At 45.2% G+C, this 24,232-nt stretch overlaps 5 protein-coding genes and 1 long non-coding RNA gene across 8 annotated transcripts in view; 4 read left to right on the top strand and 2 right to left on the bottom strand.

Moving 5' to 3' along the window:
* Positions 1–58: 58 nt before the first annotated feature.
* LOC128310006 (membrane-bound transcription factor site-1 protease) lies at positions 59–6,263 on the bottom strand. Its single transcript, XM_053046532.1, has 4 exons — positions 5,056–6,263; positions 2,054–4,982; positions 1,652–1,981; positions 59–1,160 (listed from the first exon to the last, which is right to left on the bottom strand). Exons 1-4 carry the CDS (start codon positions 5,551–5,553, stop codon positions 745–747), a joined length of 4,173 nt encoding a protein of 1,390 aa, XP_052902492.1. The 5' UTR covers positions 5,554–6,263; the 3' UTR covers positions 59–744.
* A 391-nt stretch (positions 6,264–6,654) lies between these two features.
* On the top strand, positions 6,655–7,673 carry LOC128309418 (H/ACA ribonucleoprotein complex subunit 2-like protein). The gene is made up of 3 exons (XM_053045798.1): positions 6,655–6,903; positions 6,974–7,046; positions 7,123–7,673. The coding sequence occupies exons 1-3, from the start codon at positions 6,741–6,743 to the stop codon at positions 7,352–7,354; spliced, it is 468 nt and encodes a 155-aa protein (XP_052901758.1). The 5' UTR covers positions 6,655–6,740; the 3' UTR covers positions 7,355–7,673.
* A 218-nt stretch (positions 7,674–7,891) lies between these two features.
* LOC128309417 (uncharacterized) lies at positions 7,892–10,197 on the bottom strand. 2 transcript variants are annotated; one of them, XM_053045796.1, is made up of 2 exons: positions 8,571–10,197; positions 7,892–8,483 (listed from the first exon to the last, which is right to left on the bottom strand). In XM_053045796.1, exons 1-2 carry the CDS (start codon positions 10,056–10,058, stop codon positions 8,307–8,309), a joined length of 1,665 nt encoding a protein of 554 aa, XP_052901756.1. In that variant the 5' UTR covers positions 10,059–10,197; the 3' UTR covers positions 7,892–8,306. The 2 variants fall into 2 exon arrangements, with proteins under 2 accessions (XP_052901756.1, XP_052901757.1); XM_053045797.1 differs by having other exon boundaries at positions 7,892–8,480.
* Positions 10,198–10,603: 406 nt separating this feature from the next.
* On the top strand, positions 10,604–11,626 carry LOC128297535 (uncharacterized protein C16orf52 homolog A). Its single transcript, XM_053033203.1, has 3 exons — positions 10,604–10,787; positions 10,853–11,065; positions 11,129–11,626. Exons 1-3 carry the CDS (start codon positions 10,685–10,687, stop codon positions 11,314–11,316), a joined length of 504 nt encoding a protein of 167 aa, XP_052889163.1. The 5' UTR covers positions 10,604–10,684; the 3' UTR covers positions 11,317–11,626.
* Positions 11,627–11,865: 239 nt separating this feature from the next.
* LOC128297638 (glycosyltransferase 25 family member) lies at positions 11,866–14,350 on the top strand. 2 transcript variants are annotated; one of them, XM_053033320.1, is made up of 6 exons: positions 11,866–12,190; positions 12,261–12,489; positions 12,560–13,092; positions 13,158–13,361; positions 13,423–13,947; positions 14,029–14,350. In XM_053033320.1, the coding sequence occupies exons 1-6, from the start codon at positions 11,964–11,966 to the stop codon at positions 14,144–14,146; spliced, it is 1,836 nt and encodes a 611-aa protein (XP_052889280.1). In that variant the 5' UTR covers positions 11,866–11,963; the 3' UTR covers positions 14,147–14,350. The 2 variants fall into 2 exon arrangements, with proteins under 2 accessions (XP_052889280.1, XP_052889279.1); XM_053033319.1 differs by having other exon boundaries at positions 13,423–14,350.
* Positions 14,351–14,968: 618 nt separating this feature from the next.
* The window catches only part of LOC128309852 (uncharacterized), an 84,796-nt gene continuing 75,532 nt past the window's right edge, over positions 14,969–24,232 (top strand). The window contains exon 1 of the long non-coding RNA XR_008288866.1: positions 14,969–15,109. This is a non-coding gene — a long non-coding RNA (uncharacterized LOC128309852). The remainder of the gene's footprint in view (positions 15,110–24,232) is intronic.

Here is a 24,232-nt window from a genome sequence, read left to right as displayed (position 1 = left end):
TCCGAATTACGAAAAGATAATGATACAAATGATGCAACACTTACGCTTCAGGAATGTTTCGTTATAAAAATATAAAAATATTTTCTTTATTGTTTGCGTTCCTCCCAAAACCCAATTTTAAGGGGAATTTAGGAACACTCGAGTACGGATTGACATAATGTATGTTAATCGTTTTGTTTGATAGCAACACTAACCTGTCTTTCTCCCCTCTATGCACGGGGGCCATTTAGCTAACAAATCTTTCTGCCTAAACTTCTAGTTAGCTGTGGGGGTGTGTAATGCTGTGTGTTTAAGATATATACTTCCCGACGCCACGAGCTATTGCAAATTCCATTATCTTTGTGTAACAAAACATAAACCTAAAACTACACAAACAGGACAAAGTTTTCGAACATTGCTATGACTTTTTATATTAAATACAAATCATATGTAGCTAAAACACCTAACTTTACCTCGCTGTCTCTTATACCGCATGTTTGACGGTCCAACTTAAATAGTTTGAAAATAACAAGAACATAAAACAACATTGAGCGGTGTAATGTACGTACAGGGAAACGGGCGCACCTATCTCTAATCTCCATCCCCTAACGGTTTCCCTTTCCTTTTATCTCCTAAACGATTTTTTAACCCCCCCCAGGACTTATTGCTAAAGTCTAAACTTTCTTAACCTACGGCGGAACATCGCAATGTTCCATAGCGTTTTGGTATAGTCGTAAGCAGCAGCATATTACTGCAGAATTCACTTTAGAAGCCAATCTTCTTAAAGACATAATTAAGCCGCCGCTTTATCGTTAATCCCTTCGATTTTCTCACCAAGTTGAGAAGCGTTAGCAGTACAAACAGGCCCACCATTAAAGCGCTCTTCGATCCGGTCAGCCAGGACCAGAACCCTCCTCCGGAAGCCACAGTATCGGTACCGGTGCCCACATTCCCATTACCGGCGCGACTGTCTGCAGCGTAATAGTCGACGTCTTCTGTGGCCCCACCGGCCAGTGGGATTATTTTCACACCAACCGCCATCGGTGTGCCAGCGGTGGGCGATGCACCGGACGGGTTGTTAAACACGTTCGGTGGTGCATTTGGGGGAATTTTATCCGTTTTCTTATTGCGCCACCCGGGTACGTCCGGTTCATCGTTAGCCCCCAACACGGAACTTCCACCTGAAAATTAAAAAAGCAAAGTGGTTTATTTGTGGCAAACAATATTAAACAAGTGACGGGGTTAAGCAACCATGTAATGCAATCAGTTGGGGGAACTGTGGAAGTTTCTACCAGTAATTGTTCATTGAATTTAATTAATTGTAGATGTTATTTCAAACGCATCATTACAACTACTTACTGTAAAGTTACACCATTTTGTCGAAATAGTTAATGTATATACGTATAAACATCTCGAATTAATGCGAGAATAGCCTAATACCCCGAATATGCTCGTGTAATTCATTCTCGTTTATCTGTTACTGACGGGACAAAGTGTATAGATCAAGAATTGAGCCCTTTCCTTTATAGTAACAATTTGTTAGCAATTGTTTTCTGTTTCCTTTTCTAAAAAAATGGAAATTCGTCGCTAGTAATAATTCAATTCAACGAACAGCCTCAACAGTCCCAAACTGATTGCACGATTCTGTTGGCAAACCCCGTATTAGTCATACCTTTCTGACTTTCCAACCTTCGACCCCGGCTACTGTAGACAAGCTCATTGCCGACGAGGGGCATCATTGGCTGCGGTGGTCCCTGTTTAAGCTGACGCTGTTGCACCACAAGGAGACGCTGCTGTTGCTGCTGATCCGGGCCAAGCAATCGATCGTTCGGCCCGGTACCGATGTTCAGTGTGGACATGTTAAGCGTAACCGGATACTCCCAGTCAAGCCGCTGGCAGACGGGCAGTGGTCGCTTCTCACCGGTGGTCGTGTGCGGCACGAGTACCTTCGAGTACAGGTGTAGATTGTTGTTCGGCATTCGCTGTGGTAGCTTCACATTATCTGCGGATGGGGGGGAAAGGTACATATTAATGGGATGAAAAAGCAACGACCGAAACCAAAACACGTTATCACCTTCAATCTGTTCCACCTGGCGGCTAACGTTGAGATCTCGCAGCAAGCTCGTCACGTGTGCCGTCATCGTGTACTCGAGCAGGGAATCCAACAGCCAAAAGCACGGCTTCTCCAGATGCGTCGAATCGAGACAGTTCGAATCACCGTACAGTGCGATCCGTCCACCAGCCAGTTCCGGACGGTGGGCCGTTCTGCCGGCCGTGGTTGCATTCTGTTGCTTCGCCGCTTTCGTGCGTTCGCGCAACAACTGCCCAATGTCATCCGCATCGCGATCATCTTCCGGCAATGGTTCCTCCCCAGCATCGACCCGATTCGCTGCATCGTCCCGATTAAACTCGCCCCCATCGTTCGGCACTTCTTCGTCCTCTTCCACATCGGTACCGACCGCAGCCGCGCTCAGCAGGATGCGCTTGTTGATGATCGCACCACGATCGATCTTACCGTTTTCCTCCTCAACGTCCTCCATCATCTCGTCTGCCGAACCGAGCGGAGGACTTTCCGGGTTCGGCGTGGCCGGTTGCAACCGTGCGTACACTCTCCGATCCGTTTGCAACATTCCCAGAATGGCGGTACGCAGCCGCACCTTCGAGCGTGATTCGTCCGGTTGCGTTATAGCGATGCCTTCGTCCAGAAGATCGCGCTCGATCAAAATCGTACCCTCACCGATCGGAAAGCGTACAATGTTCGCCCCGGACGCATAATACATCCGATGATCGCGCATATCGAAATAACCATCCGCAACACGATCACCGAGCGCAATGCCAAAATCACGCAACAGATCATTCAGCGCGGGCACATTGGCACCGCCCGTGTCCGGCATCCACCACTGGCGGGTGTTTTCGTCGTAGAATTTGATACGCCGCATTACGGACGTATTGTACCAGTCGGCGAACACGATCACGCTCAGCTGCCGGTCCAGTACGTCCTCCCGCAGTTTGGCTATTTCGGCCGGGAAGAATTCTTCCTCCGGATCGACCACCAGCAGTGTGCCGTAGTAGGACGCATTGAAGCAGGTGTAGGGCGCACCGAGCACCTCCACGTAATAGCCCGCATTACGCAGATGTGTGTACATGTCCTTGAAGTTGGTGTGGACGTGATCCGCCCGCCAGTCCAGTGGGTCGGACTTAATTTTGAGGTTATCGCGCGGGAGATACCCGGGCGGATAACGGAGGCTGTGATACTGATCCCAAAGGATGCGCTTCTGGCGCGGAGGTTGCGGGATGATGCGTACCTTGATGGCGAAACTAACCGTACCGTTCCGAGGTTCCCGTTCGTTCGGTCCCTCGGCCGGGCTTTGCACCGTAAGCGTGATGTGTCCCTGCGCGATACCTTCAAATCCTCGACCGGCTTCATTTACACCGATGTGTACCGCCATCCAACCGGACCAGGGCCACAGCTGCTCCGAGTAACTAATCGACACGTTCAGCAGCTCACCATGCTCGTTACTGTACGGATGCCAGGTCGGTCTATTGATTACACGCCCAATCACGCCCATCCCGTTCAAGATGGTAACGTTCGCAATAACCGGCATCGCGCTGTAATACAAGCTCTGCGTCGTGTACGGCCACATATAATCCTCCGTAAAGTCCAGATACGCCGGCGAAAGTGTGACCCGCGGCCGGTAAGCCGCCAGCGCTTTCATACTGCGCAGTATGTTCAGCTTTCCGTGCCCCTGCTCGAACATGTTGTTATCCGTCAGCCGTTGTGCGCCTTCGATCAGTGCCTGCTTCATGGAGGCAGGATTTAAATCCACCTCCGGTCGATCGAGCACACCGCTTGCGATGAGCGTTACCGCACCGGCCACCATGGGCGATGCAACGGACGTGCCGGACAGTGACTTACAGCCACCGTTCAGATTGCTACCCTTCACCTGACTGCCGTACGTGACAATGTCCGGCTTGAGCCGACCGTACCCATACGGCAGCTCCCAGGTGGTCATACCGCGCGAGCTAAACTTGGCAATATTGTCCGCGTAATCCATCCCGCCGACACCGATCACGTCCATCTGATCGCCCGGATTGTTCAGCGTCCCGTACAGCGGTCCATCGTTACCGATCGCGGACACCATGATCACACGGTTCGCCGACAACTCCAGCACCTTATCCACGAACGGTTGATCGAGAAAGTCCGGCCCACCGATGCTAAGGTTTAGCACGTTTATTTTCTTCAGTATGGCGTAATTGAACGCATCCAGAAACCAGGACGTGTACGACACCTGGTTGTTGGTGAACACGCGAAAAATGTGCAACTCCGCGTCCGGTGCAAACCCAAGACATTCCTTCGACGACGCGATTATGCCGGCCACAAACGTACCATGGCTGACGCCATCGTCTAGCGTCTTTTCGTTCGTCCAGTTCGTGCGCTCCTTGATGCGCTTAAAGTGTGGATGGGATTTGGCCAGTCCTGTGTCAAATACGGCCACCTTTACACCCTGCCCGGTAATTCCCATCCCCCACAGCACGTCTGCCTTCAGCAGGGCCGTAATTTGGCGTGGAATTGCACGAAGTAAGCGTCGATTAGAATGCCTGTTTGGGGATTGGGGCGGTGGCGGTGGTGGAGGTTGCGAAGGAAACGCGCCGGACGATTCATCTTCCGTCGTGAGGCGTCGTTTTTGTATAAACTCGATAAATTCTTCCGTCTCCGCGTCGTCTAGATCTAGTTCGGGTTCGGGTGGTTCTATCTCCTGCTCTGTTTCATCCTTTTCGGGAGCATCATTGCTTGAATCGAGTTCCGACTGTCGCAGTGGTACGTACTTTAGCGCACGGTGTACCATCCGCTGCGGTGATATGCTTTTTATCGATGGATGCGTACGCAGTACCGCTAACCCATCGTCGGCGTATTCGACCGCTTCCTCCAGCGTCAGCACGTCGAAATCGCTCGGGAAATCTTGGGCCGGATTGTTGCGTGGCAAGATGCGCCATTTTTGCACCTAAAACGGAAACAATCGGTAATTAAATTACGTTGCGTACGGACACGGTACCGTCACCGATTGCTTTGCTCACCTTCGAACCGTTCAGTGCAGCCTGGATGAAGCTTTCCCGCTGCTTTGGTTTGTAGTAACCGTTGAACTGCACGATGTACTCATTCTGAACGATTTTGGTAGAAAATTCTATTACCACACGGTGCGTCCTGGCGGATGGGGTGGACGCCCGGTCGGTGCTATTACTATCACAGCATGGTTTTGTGGTTTGATCGAACGTGGCCGACCGATTGCCAGCATCCGACGATCCTCGGTCCGTCTGCACTGTTGTGGAAATGTTGTAAGCTATCGTACTACCGCCGGGGACGTGATCCGACGTGAGGGATTGGCCGGTGGCATAGTGCGTCCCAGCAGCCTGCACAGGCTGATGGTGGCTGCCGGTGAAGCTATTATTAACACTAGATGACACATTTGTACAGATGGTTGTCGTCAACAGCAGCAGCAGAAATACCAGCGACAGTGCCCCATCGGTAAGCAGTGGCGATCCGGTGGTTAGCAGCCTAACCAGCCGAAATCTCATCTTCTCCGCGATTGGAGCCAGCCGGTAAACAAATTTTCTAACACAATTCACCCCGGCAACCCCATTTGTGTGTATGCTGCGGTTACGTATTGTACCGCGACCGACACATTTAGAGCTTTGGTGGGAGGGGGTTTGTTTTTTTCTCTTTTTCCTTTTGCCACGGGTATGATATTTCTGTCTAGCTGATTGTTTTTGCGTGCCAAGGGGCTCGTGCTCTAGAAAGGTTAGCAAAGGAATGTTTGCTTCCTAGGTTGTTCTCCTACAAGGAAAACTCGTCTTTGTTTGGGCTTTAATTCACGAGGAACTGGACACTACATTTTTCACCCCTAAATGACACTTTCACTGCAACATAAAATGGGGAAAATTAACGCACACTCTTGCTTCGAAAGATCTTCCCTTCCTCCAGATTGATAAGGAATTGTATCGGATTTATTTTATCTTAGGAATATATTATCACTCCACTACGCACTATGTGCGTGAACTTTTCTTCAAACTTTTCTTTCTACGTATCGTAGTAAGCTTGCCGTTTTTTTTTTGTTTTGCCTCAATTAGTAGGCATATTTTCCTCTACAGCAGTAAAACGCCAGACTTTTTGCCAGTTTTAATACACCACACTATCGCTTTCGCGGACACTTTTAACCGTCACACAATTAACGTTACCCGGAAAGATTTTCTATCGAATTAAGCGCGTTAATTACCTTTGCAGATTCTCGATATGGCCCTTTTCCGTGTTTCTTTTTCACGAAAACAAGCCAGACAGCTAGACATGGGCTAGGGTTACGGGTAGGGAGAGAGGTGCTGGACAAGTGGTTGGTATGAACGACAGTTGTACGGGGCAGTTATCTTGGAAACAACCGTAAATAATGAATAAATAAACAGCCGTGCGTCGTAGTTTTTCATTTCAATTCTGTTTAATATATTAGCTTTATTTAGTGGCTATTTTTCTGAGGGAAAAGATGCCAAATTGATTCATTATTTAGCAAAATAAATTGAATTATGTTTAGATCATTGGAACACTACAACAGTCCGCACGCAGAGCTACCACCATGATGGGAAATACAAACGTCAAAAGCGTTTGTTTTGCTGTCAAAAACCTACACCATCGCGGATCAAACACGTGCGGTAAACTAACGCCGGGTCGTATATTTTCACGTTTTGTGCTTATTTTAACAATTAAACAATACACAATGGGTAAAGTGAAAGTCGAAAAGATGGAAGCTACTGAAGATGCCGACGTTACCGTTAAGGAGGAAGATTCGTACGATGACAAGATCCGCAATGCGAGTGCAATCGCACAGCCGATGGCGTCCAAGAAGCTGACCAAAAAGATACACAAACTGATCGAAAAAGGTGAGTGGTTTTGAAGGCAGTTCTCGCCTTAATCGCAAGCTAAACTATCGTTTGTTCGTTCGCTTTGTAGCTTCGAAACAGAAGAACTTTCTTCGCAATGGTCTGAAGGATGTACAAATTCGCCTGCGCAAAGGAGAAACTGGGTAAGTGTGCGGGGGTACATGATGAGTGCAACGACTACAGCAGACTAAAACGTTTTGCTTTGGGGTACTTTCACAGACTCGTGGTGTTTGCTGGTGATGTGACACCGATCGAAATCATGTGCCACCTGCCGGCAGTATGTGAGGAGAAGAATATCCCCTACTGCTACATGCCCAGCCGTAAGGACCTCGGCGCAGCGATGGGTGTGAAGCGTGGCACAGTGGCGATGCTGATTCGCGAACATCCCGACTATCAGGAAACGTACGATAAACTAAAGGTAGAACTCTCCACCCTTCCCATACCTTCATGAGCAAGCAGTCAGATTTAAAGTGAGCCCAAAACTATTTTATACCTTAAACCGAAATCCCCGCTTGAGGGGATTGCGAAACATTTTCTTTTTATCATCATCTCTTTTTATTTTATACTTGAGTTCAATGTATGAATTGTATATGCGATGAAAAGCACACAGGAAAAATGTTTTCGGTTATGAAAATCGAAGATGAAATAGAATATTGTTGTTTACAGCGGAAACAGCCAGATTTATTATAAGTTGTGTTACTACCACTAAACACCGAACATTAGTCCACATAAATTTGTCTAATACAGAAAACGAATAAACCTTCCACGGAACTACAAATTTTCGATTTGCCTCATTTAGTGCCATATTTAAATAACGAAGATTAAGGATGAAATGTGAAACGAAAGAAGGAACTAGTTTTTTTTAAGTAAATTTGTCGTTATTGAAACCACCGCAAGAAACACGTAAACAGTACGCATTGTATAATAGGAATCCAGTACAGATTTGCAGTTTAGTCCTAACATTCAAATATCGTTACACCGACTCGTGTATAATGGGCTGCGTGAGCGTGAGTTCCATTGTGTCATGATTGAATACGAAAGATCCCTCTTAATCAAACCCCCTTTTTTGTCCCGTTCCCCGTATCTGTATAGAATATCATTTTATCTATTTATGTATATGAGTACGACTTAAACGACTAATGCTGCTAAGTGAGAAATTCGGGTACGAAATATCATTCCCCGGGGATTTTTTTTTTGGTTTGCCTTTTGTGTATAAAACTTGCATTCCAATATCGCCTTAAAAGTGTTTGGTATGAACTATGATGCTTTGGTATGATGTCTCTTCTAATCGTCATTTCCCTCTAATAATGAACCTTATGGAATACTTTACCATTTGCCGGTAGTGCGGATTAGTAAAACGTTAGTGTCCGTCTGTTTCGTCGCTTGCAAATGAGCGTGTTGAGTTAGTTAGGTGGATGTTCGTCAATCGATGAATCCTGCTCGCGAATGTAGTTCATCAGTGGAATCATTCGGTCCTGCTGCATTGTGCCCGCCGTTGACTGGCGTAAGATGGCACTGGGAGGATTCTGCTGCGTCCAGATACCGTACAGCCCGGGAGGATTGTGAGATTCTTGTTGCTGCTATCGTTTGGCGAAAGGGTAAACGAAACAAATATGCTCATTAAGATCATTTAAATCAACTCATTTTTCCGCAGCGATTCCACTCACCATCCCGGATGGTTCCTCGACAAACGGTGGTCCAATGTTGGGCGGTGCCATCATCATCATCGGTTGCATCCGGTGAATTGGTCGACAGGATAGCAATTGTATCGCTTCCACTAACCCGTCCTGGCTGGTGATTGACGAATGCCAGGTAGAGTCCGGCGTTGTGCTTTGGCTGCGATCGCCCAGCGAAGATTTTGGCGTCGGCCCTGGTCCGGACGCCGGCACGGCAAGCTTCGAGATCGGCATCAGGCGCGTTTGGTTCCAGTGCACGGTGGATTTATCCGCTTTCGCTTCCCAAGGCATCGACCAGCGGCGCATTTGACTTTCGGGGTCTAGTGCCGCCTCGGAATTAACTTCCCCCGCCGCTGCTTCCGACCATCGCCGCTGTCCGTTTAGCGTGAAGAGTGGAAAATTTAACGGGGATCGTGATCCTCGATAGAAGGGCGCTTTCATGCCCGACAGATGGCCAGGGTTTGGGAGCGGCCCGCGTATATTATCCAAATAGCCCTGTATGGGGCTCGGTCCGCGGATATCGTGCGGTGATGGACCGCGCGTTTGTTCGTACGCCGTCGTACCGTGATCGGAGGACGACCCCTGCGTCGAGATCGATCCCGTTCGATCGTACAGTCGGGCATTTTCCTGCATTTTCATACCGAAGTGGGGCGACGGGGTTTGGGAGCGTTGGTCCGCTGCGCCACCGGTACGGGCAATCGTAGCAGCGGCCGACATCGGATGCTGTACCATCGGGCAGTCGGGATCGTGTGGAAATCCCACCTGCGTTTGGCACTGGTAGCAGCACATCAGCTGTGCAAACGCGTCACAGGAAGCGACACAGAACTGGTGCTGCAGATTAATCATCGTTTGTGCGTTATCCTGCAGGATAAGCTGATTGTATTCCTTGATATGTAGCAGTTCGCTTTCCTGTTCTACCGTAGCGAGCGGTTGCGTTTTGAAATCCTGCAGCACGCTTACGATATGAGATTTAACCGTGCTCGTTGCCATGACGGACGCCCGAGCCAGCTCATCCCAGGCCGTAATGAACTGAAAGGCCATGTGTGACGGGATCTGCGATGTTGTGAAGGGCAGCTGTGGTATTTGCGGGACCGCCTGTTGCTGTTGAGACTGCGGCGGAGAAGGGCCACAGGATGGGTTGCTTCCGCCGGATGATGGTCCACCACCACCTGTAGAATTCGGCTGTTCAAAGTACGCCCAGGGTTCGAGTGCGGCAATCGTTTGCGCTAGCCGGTAACCGGCCGCACACAGGTTGTTCATAATCTGCAGATAGTTTAGCCATGCTCCCAAGCACTCGCTGACGGCGGATTTGGCCGAACCCGAGCTGCTCGAACTTGTCGACGGTGAGATGGAGGAGTTGCTGTACGAAAGGGCCCCCGAACCGAGGGAACTGCGTGGTGTGGTTTGAGTTGGAGGTTGTTGTTGCTGTTGTTGCTGCTGTTGCTGTTGCCCAGACAATGGGTCATCTAAATCGCTCATGTTGAATTATTTGCTTATCACCTTTCCTTATCACAAAACCAATCCACACGCACTAAGGAGGGCTAATTAATGTACGGGACACCTCCAACCGGACCAATAGGCCATTTTGATTACCGCTTTTCCCGGTTTCTTGAAATCCCAAAAAAGGATTTCACACCCGACGAAAACAACACGAATGTATAATGAAAATCTGATGAAAATTCCGACAGTATATTGACAGTTTGTTTACTTTTTGTACTGCAAAAAACTGGCGTTGCTGAACTGTAAATGGTTCGAAAAAAGGGAAACATTTTAACGGAAATAAAATCTGTAAAAAGATAGCTTTAACACGTTTCATAAAGTCGAATGCAATTTTGGGTGTTGGATAATACAATTTTTGAAAACTGTGTTTAGCGTTTATAATTTAATGCGTAAATTTTAATACCGTCACACAGAGCCTTACAACAGTGCTGGAAATGAAAATAAAAAAAAACTTGAGATGACATTTTATCCGAAACATAAACAAATTTGCTTCCCACATTCTACATTTTCTGCCGTCGCGGAGCAGAAGGCAGGAAATGTGTACGTAAATCGTTAAATTATTGTATTTCAGGAACAAAACCGAGGTCCACCATACAGCATTGAAGATGGACAAGTTAACTACAATCAGCGCGGGTCTGTTTATGGCGGCGGATGTTTGTGCTGTTGTTAGTTTAGCGATGCCCGATTGGATTGTGACCAGTGTAGGAGGTACAGTCATACACAGCAAACATTCTATAGAACCACTTTAATTATCTTTCTCCATCCCCTTGTAGGTGAAACACGCTTGGGATTGATGTGGACATGTATGACGCTTTATAACCGGCCCCAGGTGTGCTTTACACCGGAACTTCAACCGGAGTGGTTTTTTGCACTGATCTGCATATTCGTGGGTTGCATTTGTATCACCACCACCATTATTCTGCTAGTATCCAGCAACTGGGATCGTAATGTGATACCCTATGCACGGTGGGTCGGCTTTACTGCAAGTGAGTTAGATACGCGGGAAATTAGCTATGGAAACCAAACTTAAAACATTGTTCCTTCTGCAGTGGTGCTGTTTTGTCTAGCGGCAGTAATATTCCCGCTCGGATTTCACATCGATGAAATAGGTGGCCAACCGTACCATTTGCCACATTCGCACCAGGTCGGCATATCGTACATCATGTTCGTGCTGGCCCTGTGGATCACGGTTATATCGGAGCTGTTTGCAGAGAAGGTGTGTCTTCCGCAGTTTTAAGCCTGCAAGCAGCAGACAGCCAACCGGCTCGAGACATAGAAGTCTCGGGCACATATCGATGTATCTCATAATTATGCTGTATTAATATGTATTAATCCTCCATCCAGTCCATGTCCAGTGCTTGCATATTGAATCGATTTGATAATACTTCTTAATTTCCTAGTGATGGAATTGAGCGTTAGGTGTATAGGCTGAAAAATCAACCAAAACAGATAAATGTAAACTTGTAAAATTGAATGGCTGGATACTATTTAGTTAAGATAAGTTATATTGAGTTCGTACTGTATTAGTGAGAAATAAATTGTTTTACAACTTACATCCGTCTCTACGTGTGTTGGTAAGGGATGATGAAAAACATAAACAAACCAGCATAAAACATCACCCCCCGCCCATATGCACAGGCCAGCAGCATAGCACACTGGCGAAGACTGGTTCGATTTGACGTTTGCCACAGATTGTTTTGTTCATCTGCTCGGATTCCAGTGTGTGCGTGCGTAAGACCGATCGGAAAGCACATCTGCTTCATTCAGTTGCAGCGGAAACGGAAGTTGCTATGAGCCAGAAAGGCAAACGGTGTGTTGTAGGCCGGGCTAGTGATTGTTAAGTTGTCTGTTAATGTTATTCAAACGCGCACACAACACGCCAACATGTGTTCCCTGTTTCGATGCTGTGATGATACATTTCCGCGGCTTGCGATGATGGTGATGCTGCCACTGCTGACGACGACAATCGTTAGCTGCGATCAGATAGCGCTTACGGAGCAACTACCAACCGTAATGGTGGCGTTGTTGGTACGGAACAAAGCGCACACGTTGCCATACTTTTACACGTACTTGGAAGAACTCGATTATCCGAAAGATCGGATGGCGTTATGGTAAGCGGGAAAGCGACTTGAGGCACGTTATTGATCGTTTAACAAGTTGTTTTTTTTTCGTATTTTGTAGGATTCGATCCGATCACAATGAGGATCGCAGCATCGAAATAACCAAAGCATGGCTTAAAAGAACCTCCCCATTGTATCATAGTGTAGATTTTAAGTACCGCACCGAACAAGGCAAGCGAGAAAGTGAGAAAACCAACACTCACTGGAATGAGGAGCGGTTTAGTGATGTGATCCGTTTAAAGCAGGAAGCACTACAATCTGCACGGGCGATGTGGGCAGATTTTATATTCGTAAGTTACTTGGTGGATCAGTTTCGGTTTAAACTGGGGGCTATATTACCTGTTATCTCCTGTTCCGTAGTTTCTTGATGCTGATGTATTCCTAACGAACACCAACACACTGAACAAACTGATCGACCGGAAGCTACCGATCGTCGCACCGATGCTGGTATCGGATGGATTATATTCGAACTTTTGGTGCGGTATGACATCGGATTACTACTACCAGCGGACGGATGATTATAAGAAGATTTTGAACTACGACCAAATTGGTCAGTGGCCAGTCCCGATGGTTCATACAGCTGTGCTGGTTAACCTTAAGATTGCCCAAACTCGTCAGCTAACGTTTGAACGGAAAAATCTTCTCTCCGGACGCTACGATGGTCCGGTGGATGATATTATAATTTTTGCTATGTCCGCAAACTACTCAGGAATTCCGATGTACGTGTGTAATGAGCTGCTGTACGGATACATTATGGTACCGCTGGAAGCAGGCGAAACTGTGCCGGGAAAGGATTTGGAACAATTGACCAACGTGCTAAGTTACATCGTAAATGAGTATGGGGAGTTCAAGCTAAAGCAGGATTTGAGTAGATTCGTTCCCGATATTTCCAAGTAATGCAACACTTTATTGCTATCGATTGGCCGTAACTCAAGATAAGTTTTTTCTTATTTTACAGAGATAAGCTTTCACTTTCCCACATCTACATGATCAATTTGGATAGACGGGCGGAACGGCGAACGAAAATGTTGAAGCATTTCGCACTGCTCGGACTGGACGTGGAACACTTTCCGGCCGTCGACGGCAAGCAGTTGAGCGATAAGAAAGTGCATGACATGGGTATACGCTTCCTGCCCGGTTATGCCGATCCATTCCACAAGCGGTTCGTCGTAATGTATTTCTTTTGGGGTTTCGTTTCGTGATAATTCATTCTCTTTTTCCAGACCGATGACCATGGGTGAAATTGGATGCTTCCTGAGCCACTACAACATCTGGGAGCGTATGGTTCGTTTGAATCTACAGGAGGTGCTCGTACTGGAGGATGACATTCGATTTGAACCATTCTTTCGACGACGCGCATTCAGTGTGCTGGCCGATGCTCGTCGCATCGGTGGTTGGGATTTGATCTATTTCGGCCGGAAACGGTTGCAGGAGGAGGATGAAAAATGGATCGAAGGATCGGAGTATCTGGTAAAGGCAGGCTATTCCTATTGGACGCTCGGGTACATCATTTCGCTTGAAGGTGCGAAGAAACTATTGCGCGAACAACCATTAGGAAAACTGCTTCCAGTAGACGAGTACCTACCGATCATGTTCGATAATCATCCAAACGATAGCTGGGCGGCTCATTTCCGTGATCGCACGTTGAATGCGTGGAGTGCGGCACCTTTGTTGCTTTATCCGACGCACTACACGGGAGATGAAGGATACATTTCCGATACGGAAGATTCAGCCCGGATCGATGGAACGTTACCGACGATCGGTACCAGCAAGAGTAGCCCGGGGATGGTTAACAACGATACCCGCGACGGTGCACAAGTGCAACCAAGTGAACCAAAAAAAGGCGACAAGGAACAGTTACCGAATGCACCGACATTGTTGGCCGATTCCGGCATCGGGCAGGGCGAGCATGATCTGGAGACGAAGAATAGACGCAGTGAGCTATAGCGTTCCTGCTGGCGTCATACGCACAAAGTGTTCGATCTGCGAAGAACAGGTTCGACGTGTTCTTGTTAGCCACTTATACCAAAAAGATGGAACCAATTCGTACTCGAATCGTAGATGGATAGAATTGCGATAATATTAATGTGCCTTATAACGATATTAGGAAGATAGAAAGGCTAGTTGCCACTAAGAAACTAGCCATAACATTGCCATTACGTATCAGTTTCCCTTTTAGATGGAATTTGTTCTGAATACATTAAACAATTAATTTTAATAAACAAGCAATCTTATTCGTAGAACCCTTTTGGCAGAAGTTTGATTTACACTGTGTTCTAATACATTTGAATGTATGACCTAATTCCTTACTTATCCGGCACTAAAGCTGCTTTATAGTCTTGGGTTGCTGCAGAAGACTTTTAAACCTCCTCTGTCCATAAGGACGACTAAGAAGGAGTGGGTCGTCCGACGTTATTCCCATGCCATGACCATGATCAAATGAAATGAAATAAAAAAGTACTATATAGTCTCAATTTCGTTCGAGATGTGTTTTGGGTTGAGAAGCTTCCCCACACTGTAGCAGACCGGTAGGCAGCCAGCACCAAATGTATCATGTATCATAAAATAGATAGGCGCCATAGTTTACAATGGCTCACAGTAGTAAACGACTTTTTTAAAATAAAATAATTTAAAATACGAATTTCGGTACAAGTTGACAAACCCTGGCATTGGGAACTGTCGAGTATTTTGGCGTTTACGTGCGTGCGCGTGAATGTGTGTGTTTGCTCAGGAGTGGATTTTTCTCTACTTGTCAAAACATTCCATTCGTGTTTGTGAACCACAACGGGAGCTGTTTAATTGTTTTGAACGCTCGTCTGTGTTTGTGTCCCTCGTGTGAAGTGTGAACAGTTTGTGCATGTGTCTGTGCGTGCAGTACGTGTGCCATTCCCGGTGTGTAATGTGTGCTAGGTAAAAAAAAACAACAAATAAATGGGGATTAATTCCATTTCCTCCTATCTGCAATCACAGTAATCGGCCGTGCCGTCGTTTGTCTCAGCAGTTGTGAGAAGGGCGCAAAGGGAAGACGGAAAAAAACGCGCAGTTGTGAATGGAATCGCGTAACCTGCGGTGAAGCGTGTGCGTAAACTGTGGGTGTGCGTGTGCGTGGAGGGAGTGTTGTTTTTTGCCCTTTTCGGTCGTGTATGTTTTACTTTCTTCCCTGCAGGCCATGTTACAGTAAAGGGCCGCCGCGAGATGTACAGATTGAGATGCGGATTTTTGTTTTGTAAAGTGCAGGAGAAATACGAATATATTGCCTGTCAACCTGGCGCGGCGTAACAACAAACCAAACGTCAAATCGCTGTACTTACGGTCCCTTCTTCCGGATCCCTTATGCGCACATCCCTTCCACTCCGGGGGAGCGTTTTTCACCCCCTTTGAAAGAGTTCGGAAAGAATGCGCGATTGAATGCGCTTTAAAAAAGAAAAGGGTACATAAAAGCATAGGACAGCATAAAACTGACCGAAGAGTGCCCGGGAGTTTGGTGTCCACCAGTTCGTAAGTGCATTCCCTCGCTAATCGGTGTGGCGGGCGTACTGATTCCCTGATTCGGTACAAAAAAAAAAGTTTTTAACAAAGCCGCTGTGTTGTCGTTCGAAACAAGCGCCCGGAAGATTTTTTCGTCTCGTTTCATGTGATTGGTAATGCGCGCGTGCTGTACGGTGTGTGTTCGGGGAGTTTACGTGCGTTCTTTCGCGTTTAGTAGAAAGTGCGTGAAATTATGTGAAATTACCCGGATAGGCTTTTTGTATGTTCTAGCCGGCCATGAGTGAGATTGGGGACAGAGATAATTTTACATCAATTCAGCAAGAAATCAACGACTGTTCGCAGGAGGGCACGGTTGAAGTCGGTGTGTGGTTACCATGGTAATAATCCCACACTCTGTGCGCTTGAGACACGGGGTGTCGTTCACTTTCGGGTGTTTTTGTTGGCACTTTGGAAGTCTTTAAATACATGTTGGTTTATAAATTCGTGGTGAAAGGAATGTGACATTCCATTGAAAGTTTGGTGAGGATATGGAAACCCGAAAGCTGATAAACAGTTCCGCTCCCTGCAGGATACCGAAGTTACCGTGTGCTGAAGGGCGTGCTTTGGAGCTTTCGTCTCTTGTACTACAAAAAAAAACCAGCGCTATATTAAAGGTAGGTACATCCCATTTAAAAAAAATAGCAATAGATAGGTTTATTAGTATGTTTAAGCTTACCTCTCATATAAAACAGAAAAACAGCTACTGTAAAATACACGTGCTGTACGCGCACCAATTCGGTCCAGAACCGGTGCGATAAGCGATAAGCAATTATTCGATAATGATGTAAACAAAACCGCCGATCTCTCACCCGCGATTACACACGTGAGCAGGGCAGAAGTGGAACAGTGCCGAGTTGAACCGGTTTTTTTTGGAATTGATTAGATAATTGTAGCGCCACAAGTTCAACGCATTGTTGATTATCGTGCGAACGGCTGGTTGGAAGAACTTGGAAGAAAACTGCTTAAAAAGTGGGGTGATATGAACTGCTTGAATTGTTGAAGGACTTGCAGCTCGAACTCATATTAGACGACCGTTTCATTAGTCTCCCCTTTTAGTTTTGATTTTAATTTTAGATTACTCATGACTCTTTAAACATTCTGAAACAAGTGGGAGTCCCAGATATGAAAGAGGACTGCGAAGATCCAATTATCTCGAATTTTCATGTTTGTGGAATCTGGATGCTCTATCGTTTATCGTTGAAAGTTATATAAGTACTTAATTATTTACTTAAATTTAATTTAAATCTAGTAACCTTGCTTACTTACTTATCAGGCGCAATAACCGCTTCGCGATCTTGACCTGCCTTAGTGGTCCTCTAAACCGCTCACGGTCGAGCGCCGTTGTCTCCCAGTCCAATATCCCAGGCTTTCTGACTGATGGATCAACTCCATAACCTGGATCACCTAAAAGGATTTTACGGACCGGGTGGTCCAGTGTCATTCCCATGACGTGATCAGCCCACTGGAGTCTGGTCAGTCTAAACCGCTGTACGGCAGTAAGTTTGTCGTACAGCTCGTAGATCTTGTCCTTCAGCTCCTCCATTGTCCTTCCTCACATATGGGGCCCAAAAATCCTTTTGAGCATCTTCATCTCAAATACGGCCATCTTCAGCTCAAATCCAAGTCTCAGAGGTTTAGGTGAGCACTGGATAAGTTCTATATAGTCCCAGCTCCGTTCGTCTAATCACCACAGTATTTAATCAATGAGGTCAACTATTTCCTCTTTTAGGATTGAACTTAGTGCTTCAGTTACACCGAGCTGTCAAACATTCAATATCGGGGACTATCTGGGGTCTTGTATCTCCGGGACTATCTAATTCTTGTAAGAACGGCCAGCTCGTTTGCCAAAATAAAAGATGGCGAATAAAATATTTAACATATTTCTAACAATTTCACAATACCAATTCCAAAAAAGAAACCCTTCCAGCAAAGGGCTGGATATCTTCCGCGTTCTGAGCGCATACAGTACCATTTCTAATGACGCAATTATAGTTTCTCACTTTCACCACCCTGCTGCTGCATATTATTTCACACACAATCGCAAAGTGTTTGCATTGCATTGCAGCCGTGCAAATCTGCATCTGTGTTTGGTCGGAGGCTCGCGCCGGCGCGCTTTTCCAATTTCCGAATTTTGCTTCCTCCGGGTGTGTGTGTGTGTGAAAGAGAGAAAGAGCGAGACAACCGAGGGATGCAGTTTTCCGAGTTTTCTATTTTCATCCAGGAAAGGCAATGAACTTGAATCCTGTCCGGTTGCCGCCCAGCCCCGATGCCGACGGTGGTATCATCGATTTGTGCTCGACCTCGACGACGAATGCACGGAACTACCACTACCACCGATACGTACGGGAACATACACACTTGTACTTGCACACACATCGCTTCCGGTGGTGCATTCCTTTACTTGCACCCGGGGAGGGGGGGGGGGGGGGACGCTGGGACAGTAAGGGGAGGTGGGGGCAAGGTGCAAATGGAAAACTTCGCCATCAAATACGAATGAATGCGGCTATAGCTCTGCACCATTCCCGCGAATATTATGAAATTTTCCATTGGTATGTGACTGTGACTGTGTGTGTGCTTTGGCAAGGACTGCATTATTGAAAACGCGCAGTTGCAGTTATGGGGCCGTGTGTTATTGTGAGATATAATAAAAAAAAATCACTTTCCATTTCCTGCTTTTGAAGGTGGAAGCCGACCGTTCGAATCGTTTCGACTCACTCTGGCACACATTTCCGCATGAAACGTTTCGTCCCTTTCATTTGAAGAGAACGCAAAAAAATGTTGTTTTTTGGGAAACTTTTTTGTTTTTGTTGGCCATCCATTTTCTTTTTCGACAATGTGCGGTACATTCTATGTACGGGACAATTCTTTCGCCTTTTATCTGGCAAAAGGAAAAGGGTAAGTTTGCTGTGGGAAATTTTCCGTCTTGCAATGCACATTCTTTGAAGATCTTCAAGCGCTACCTTTCCAGGAAGAAGTCCATTTGGTGTAGATCGTTGTCCTTACAGACTTCCCCAAAAGTTCGTTGCTTTCTCCTGCATTGTCTCTCTCTTCTGCTCTATGTACCAAAACAAAATCCGTGTATGGGGTTTATGTTTTTGGACACATGGCATGGCCCTGGTTCGGTTGCATCACCACGCCCTGAACGCCCTGGGCGCCCGGATCGATCGATGACATTTGCCTACGGTGCCTGACCTAGGGCATTGCCTCGCGGGGGTTAATTTTTTTTTTGCGACTCGAGATCATTGAACATACGGTGGAGGGTTGCCCGATGAGACGTAATAAATATACCCGAATTTTTGGTCCATTGCCACTGGCCGGAGTTAAACCCTGCTGGAGCTTGAGAAAAAAGGCAAAGGATATGCCAGGTTGAAGACAATATTATACAAATACAACTGTAGAATTGTATATTATCTGGGAAATAGTACAGTGTTTGAAGTTAATCTTCAAGATTCCAACATGAAACCAATTTAATTTGGGGTGAATGGCTTTTTTTTCCAGTGGAAATGTGAGCAAACTTCAAGATGTACCACTTCCCCGAAACGAAGATTCGATTAACTAAGTTCAAAGGAGAATCATTCGCCAAACATATTCAACGTTGATCGATACCCATAGGGCATCGACCAACTACATTTACCTGCCAGGCAACAATTTTGCCAAAAAATCCCGCGGGGTGTGTTTTCCACATCTTATCCGTGTCCCGGCTTGGGACGCTGGCTGACTTGTTGGGTGTGTTCGCTTAATGTATTACATAAAAACAACAAAACGAAGGGAACACAAATAGTCAAAAACTTTGGTCACGTTTTTATTATTTTTTTGTTTGTTAGCGCCAGAATGAACTTTCCCTCCCGTGCTTTGTCTCTGTTGTTTAATTTCCCTTATCTCTCGCTTTATCTACCGTTTTGGTTGCGATTTCAGTGGAATGTCCTTGCGCATTCCATTGCACCAAAGGTGTCGCACCGTTTGGTGTGAAAAAGAGCGCCACGAGTAGTGAGGGGAGAGAGAGAGAAAGAGCAAGAGAGAGAATCCATCGTCGCAAGGTCGTTTAAGGCAATGGCGCTCGGTTCACGTGCAGCATACGGTGCAGCCAGGTTACGATGGATACTGACCCGACTGTTGACCCTATTTGTGGACGGTGGCAAAGCAAGCAAGCAAACATCCGAAATGAAGTTAGTATCGATTGGTTAGGAAAAGGTGCGGCTTTCTTACAATTTTTATTGCAAAATAAGGTTAAATCATAAAAATATTTTATGTCTTACACAACTCCGTTTTGGGATGATTGTATAAAGGTTATGGAGATTTTTTGTTATTTCTTTATGTTTGTGAATATTGTCACTTCAAACAATGATGGCAAATCATTGAGTACATAAGGCAGGACCTACGACAACTTTCCGTATGATAAAATCGATAGATAACGTATGTGGCTTCTCTAGCTGTATACATATATAAATATAGTAATGTATACACGTAAAGGAGACATTTGTTCATATTTCATACATGGAAATTACCCTTATTTTACCTTATAAGAATTTTCCAAAAGCGGATGGAGTCGCCTAGTGAGGTGTAAACTTGCTTTAATGTTTTGTAGTATTTTAGCAAACACTGGTATATGTATATAGCAGTGGGAAGTGCGTCAAACAGTGGGTAAAAAGGAGTACATAACGCTTCCTATATAGCCTTTGAACACTTTCGAGGTCATGTGTGGCCCTGTGCGAGGCAATGCCTAAATCGGCTTCGGATGGTATGTGTGAGAGAGCAAACGGAGGGATGCATTTTCGCCGTACATAGCCGGCAGGGCAATGGACGTCACTGTGCAGGAACCGGCAAAAGACATAAGGATTTCTAACTGCAATAACTGCTTTCTTATCGTTTGCAGTTAATAAGGAGAAGTGTGTTTTGTTTTGTTTATTGATACTTAGATATTGTGTCATCAGTATTTTTAACAATGATATGTTAATCGTTTATTCGTGTGCTTTTTTGATGTTATATATTGCTTGATTGTACTTCTATGTTACCAGCCATTAATGACACTATGGATCAGTTGCATTAACACAACATAAAAACCGATCACGTTGCTGTTTTGCAGCCTTCAAGCCGGGATTATTCACACACATGTGCTGTTTCAACAGGTTACCCCATGAGAACGAATTAAAAATAGATCATAAGCAAATGAAAACAATACGCCTTTCTCGAAAACAAAAACACTTGTTTTGGCAGCTCTATTTCGCCCGCTGAAAAAAAAGGGGGTAAGAACAGTAGTGAAGCGCAAATGAGCCCGAGAAGGAACCCCGAAAAGTGCTAAATGGAGCGGAATGTATGGTTTGAAGAATGCAGGGCACGCAACAAGCAGTGAAGCAAACAAGAAGACGAAAAAAAAATGTTATAATTATTCGCCATACTTTGACCGAGTAGGGGGAAAAGGCGAACGAGCAAGAGAACACTACGAACAGGAACAACGGGGCAGCGAGAACGAAGGAACGATAAACAATATAAATGCTAAAAATGGTTCGAAATGAATGTTGGCGTAGGTTCGGGACAGGGTCGTAGCATGTTGCAACCCCCTCCCTTCAGGTTTCCCCCCCAACTACGACTCTCCGATGGTTCGGTACCGGCGTTATTGGATTCTCTTACCTCGCAATAGTTTTCATACATATCCTTCGCGCGGTTTTTTGCTTGTTTTGGTTTAGTTTAGCATTCTGTGTGGTTCGGTTGATTGGCTATAAGAACAAACTATTGTCATGTAAGCTGGACCCCAATCCTTTTTTAAAATGCAATTCTAATCAATGTCCAGGTAGTCCGTGACATGTACGGTCCTTTGTGAAATGGCGAAAAGAAATAAAAAATTCAACGCTTTCATCGTTAAGTATTAATAATTAAATTCGATCGTTAAACAGAATCGATTCGTTAAACGGTATCTCGTGGACAACACAACACAATAAGTGATGTACAATAAGTCAGCCTATTTTTTCCGTGCTGAATGAATCTTTTGCGAAGAGTCATATGAATTTTTAGCAAGGAGTCATTCAAATCAGGAATCGATTCTCAAAAGTTTCATGAATGAGTGGCGGTGTAGGTCCTTTGAAGGTCCGAAGCGAAATGGTAGTTTGGTGGCAACAGTCGACCGGGAAAGGGCAAGAAGGGGGAAGAATTCCTCTAGCGGACAAGGTCCTTGAAGGACATGGAGGTCAAGGATTTGTTAATATTGAAATGAGAGATTCAGATTCAATCATTTAACTCACAGATTAATAAATCCGACATTACAACCCATCAATCTATCGGAAATCGTATCGTTGGCGATACAAAATAAAAAAAATTGGGACTATATTGGGTTGAGGTAGAAAGTTGTATCGTTTAGACGGAATCTTTCAAACAATCAAGCAGGTAAAGGTCATCGAATTAGGATTAGGTATACTTTGGATCTGATGTTTATACAAAACTTGATCTTTTCGTTCGACAAGTGAGTTTTTTTTCGACAAGTGAGAACAGTAGGACCCCTGTAGTCTAACTGTAGTCTTAATTGTTTGAATAATTTATTCGTTAAACAATGTTTTGAATTGTGACGTAACTACTTTTGTTGAGTAATGTTGCAGATACTTCTATTTATTTGCTTGGTAAATCTTGGTAGTTTTATAATTATTTTCGACATTGTAGGTCGTTATTTATTTATTTTTTCATCGGCGCAACAGCTTGGAGAGGTCTAGGTCTGGGACCTTATCTTGCTTTCTTTGACTTAATTTAATTTGTCTTTAACTTTAACTACCTACGGGGGATTTTTTTATTGTATTGTATTGTACGTATTTATTGTCTGCTTTAAGCTGCACAATGTTGCTTAACCTAACTTAATTGCTAATAGGAGTTTAAGTGAGAGGAGTGGCTGACGATCGAAGACGATCATGGATTGTCGTGTTAAGACCAACACCGCTACCAAATTCAGCGACTGGTCGCCCTAAATGGGTCGTTATTTAGTTCTTTAAAAATAAGAAAAACATTAAGTATTTTTGCAAATAATACCGATTTTAAAATAATTTTACGCAATTTCAGGCATCAGATACTTCCCTTCTAAACTCCTTTTGACTCCTTCTAGCCATTGGTAAAAATTATATTTATAGTTTTAGTCCGGGACAAATAGAAAAGTCAATGCTATTTTATTCCAGGGGAAGTCAGTTCCACCTAGGTAAGTTTTTCTTTGCTTTGAATGATTTTTAATCCTTAGAATCTGCTTTCACTTCTGACACCTTCTATTCTGCAAGCACTTAACCTTGTGCTTATTGTGTTGTTGGTTATTGTGGCCGAAAGTTTTGTCCCCAAGAACAAAAAGGTTCGACTCTTTGCAAGTTCGGAACTTTTGCTATTATTCTAACAAAGTGCTTTTCCACGTTTCGTTTGTGGAAGCTCTGCTGCTCGTTACGTAAAGTTAGCGTACTCAGCGTAATTTTGTTCACTCAGTTTGATCATCCGTTGCTTACTAACATTCACCCAAAATGGCGTAATCTTGAGTTTTTTTTTCTTCTGTGTAGTGTTCTCCTCTACTCCTTTGACTATGATAAATGGATGACATCTTACTTTGCCGCATGATTGTTGTTTCTGCTTTTCTCGGATGAACGGCGGTCAACGGGGTGAAGGACGAAATGTTGTGTTGTGCTATCGTTCAACATACAGATCTCGTATGAGTTGGTCGCATTCTCAAGGACTTGCTTGTTATGACAGGCTAGCTAAAAGGAATCATATCTTGATGGATGTGGATGGATGAAAGCAGCAGTGGATACAGAGGACAAGTAGAAGTTTTTACCATTACAAAAAATCTGCTATTGTTTTTAGTAAATCCGTTTATCAGATTTGTTTTATAAAATTCTTTTCCAAAATTATTTTTAAGTAGTGTTAATCGTTATATGTGAAGCCGATTTTTGGTGGATATTGCAATACTGGACACAACTTTCCTTTGCATCGTCTGTTATTCAAACGTCCTTGACCCCTTACGTTGGAGAATTGTATAAAGTTCCGTTCACGGAAATAGCGTGGCCACGGCTGTTAGATAAATTCATGAATCCTTGCACAAGAGAGAGAGAGAGAGAGCATAAGGTGCGATGGAGCACTTGTCCGGAGTTAAGATCCCAGCACACAGAGGCTGTATATTTGGATTTGTTTTGCTTTCTCCAATGTGTGGGAGATGAAAACTGACGCAGTTCGTTTGTTTCTCAGAACGTTGCCTACCCGTCAAAACAGAACGACAGAAGAACGCCAGGACAACGGCTCCCAGACGGAACTCATGCTCACCGGCCAAGGATAACGGGGTACGAGCACTCTCCTTCGTCCTTGGCACAGTGTCGGAACGAGCGCTCGCACGCGTTCGTCTTCATTAGATGGAACTTTTGTGTGGCGAATGCAGGTGAGTTCTTTTGCCGTTTCGATGGCATCACCGTTCGGGCCTATAAGAACTCTTCCTTTGCTCCGAAGCTTTTTCGGTGAGCTTTCGCGCACACACGGCAAGGAAGTTGAGCAAAAGTGAAG

Source organism: Anopheles moucheti, chromosome 2 (genome assembly GCF_943734755.1).
Source record: "Anopheles moucheti chromosome 2, idAnoMoucSN_F20_07, whole genome shotgun sequence".
NCBI classification, from domain to species: Eukaryota; Metazoa; Arthropoda; class Insecta; order Diptera; family Culicidae; genus Anopheles; species Anopheles moucheti.
Note: the sequence above shows the minus strand (reverse complement) of the source record. Positions and strands in the feature narration are given on the sequence as shown.

Excerpts from the sequence above, each read along its gene's own strand:
- LOC128310006 (XM_053046532.1), bottom strand. The coding sequence starts at position 5,553 with ATGAGATTTCGGCTGGTTAGGCTGCTAACCACCGGATCGCCACTGCTT. Across the intron at positions 4,983-5,055 it reads CTGCACTGAACGGTTCGAAG|GTGCAAAAATGGCGCATCTT; the intron begins GTGAGCAAAGCA and ends TTTCCGTTTTAG. Across the intron at positions 1,161-1,651 it reads AAGGTTGGAAAGTCAGAAAG|GTGGAAGTTCCGTGTTGGGG; the intron begins GTATGACTAATA and ends TTTAATTTTCAG.
- LOC128309418 (XM_053045798.1), top strand. The coding sequence starts at position 6,741 with ATGGGTAAAGTGAAAGTCGAAAAGATGGAAGCTACTGAAGATGCCGAC. Across the intron at positions 6,904-6,973 it reads ACACAAACTGATCGAAAAAG|CTTCGAAACAGAAGAACTTT; the intron begins GTGAGTGGTTTT and ends TTCGCTTTGTAG. Across the intron at positions 7,047-7,122 it reads CTGCGCAAAGGAGAAACTGG|ACTCGTGGTGTTTGCTGGTG; the intron begins GTAAGTGTGCGG and ends GTACTTTCACAG.
- LOC128309417 (XM_053045796.1), bottom strand. The coding sequence starts at position 10,058 with ATGAGCGATTTAGATGACCCATTGTCTGGGCAACAGCAACAGCAGCAA. Across the intron at positions 8,484-8,570 it reads TCGAGGAACCATCCGGGATG|CAGCAACAAGAATCTCACAA; the intron begins GTGAGTGGAATC and ends GCCAAACGATAG.
- LOC128297535 (XM_053033203.1), top strand. The coding sequence starts at position 10,685 with ATGGACAAGTTAACTACAATCAGCGCGGGTCTGTTTATGGCGGCGGAT. Across the intron at positions 10,788-10,852 it reads GATTGTGACCAGTGTAGGAG|GTGAAACACGCTTGGGATTG; the intron begins GTACAGTCATAC and ends ATCCCCTTGTAG. Across the intron at positions 11,066-11,128 it reads GTGGGTCGGCTTTACTGCAA|TGGTGCTGTTTTGTCTAGCG; the intron begins GTGAGTTAGATA and ends TTCCTTCTGCAG.
- LOC128297638 (XM_053033319.1), top strand. The coding sequence starts at position 11,964 with ATGTGTTCCCTGTTTCGATGCTGTGATGATACATTTCCGCGGCTTGCG. Across the intron at positions 12,191-12,260 it reads AAAGATCGGATGGCGTTATG|GATTCGATCCGATCACAATG; the intron begins GTAAGCGGGAAA and ends CGTATTTTGTAG. Across the intron at positions 12,490-12,559 it reads TGTGGGCAGATTTTATATTC|TTTCTTGATGCTGATGTATT; the intron begins GTAAGTTACTTG and ends CCTGTTCCGTAG.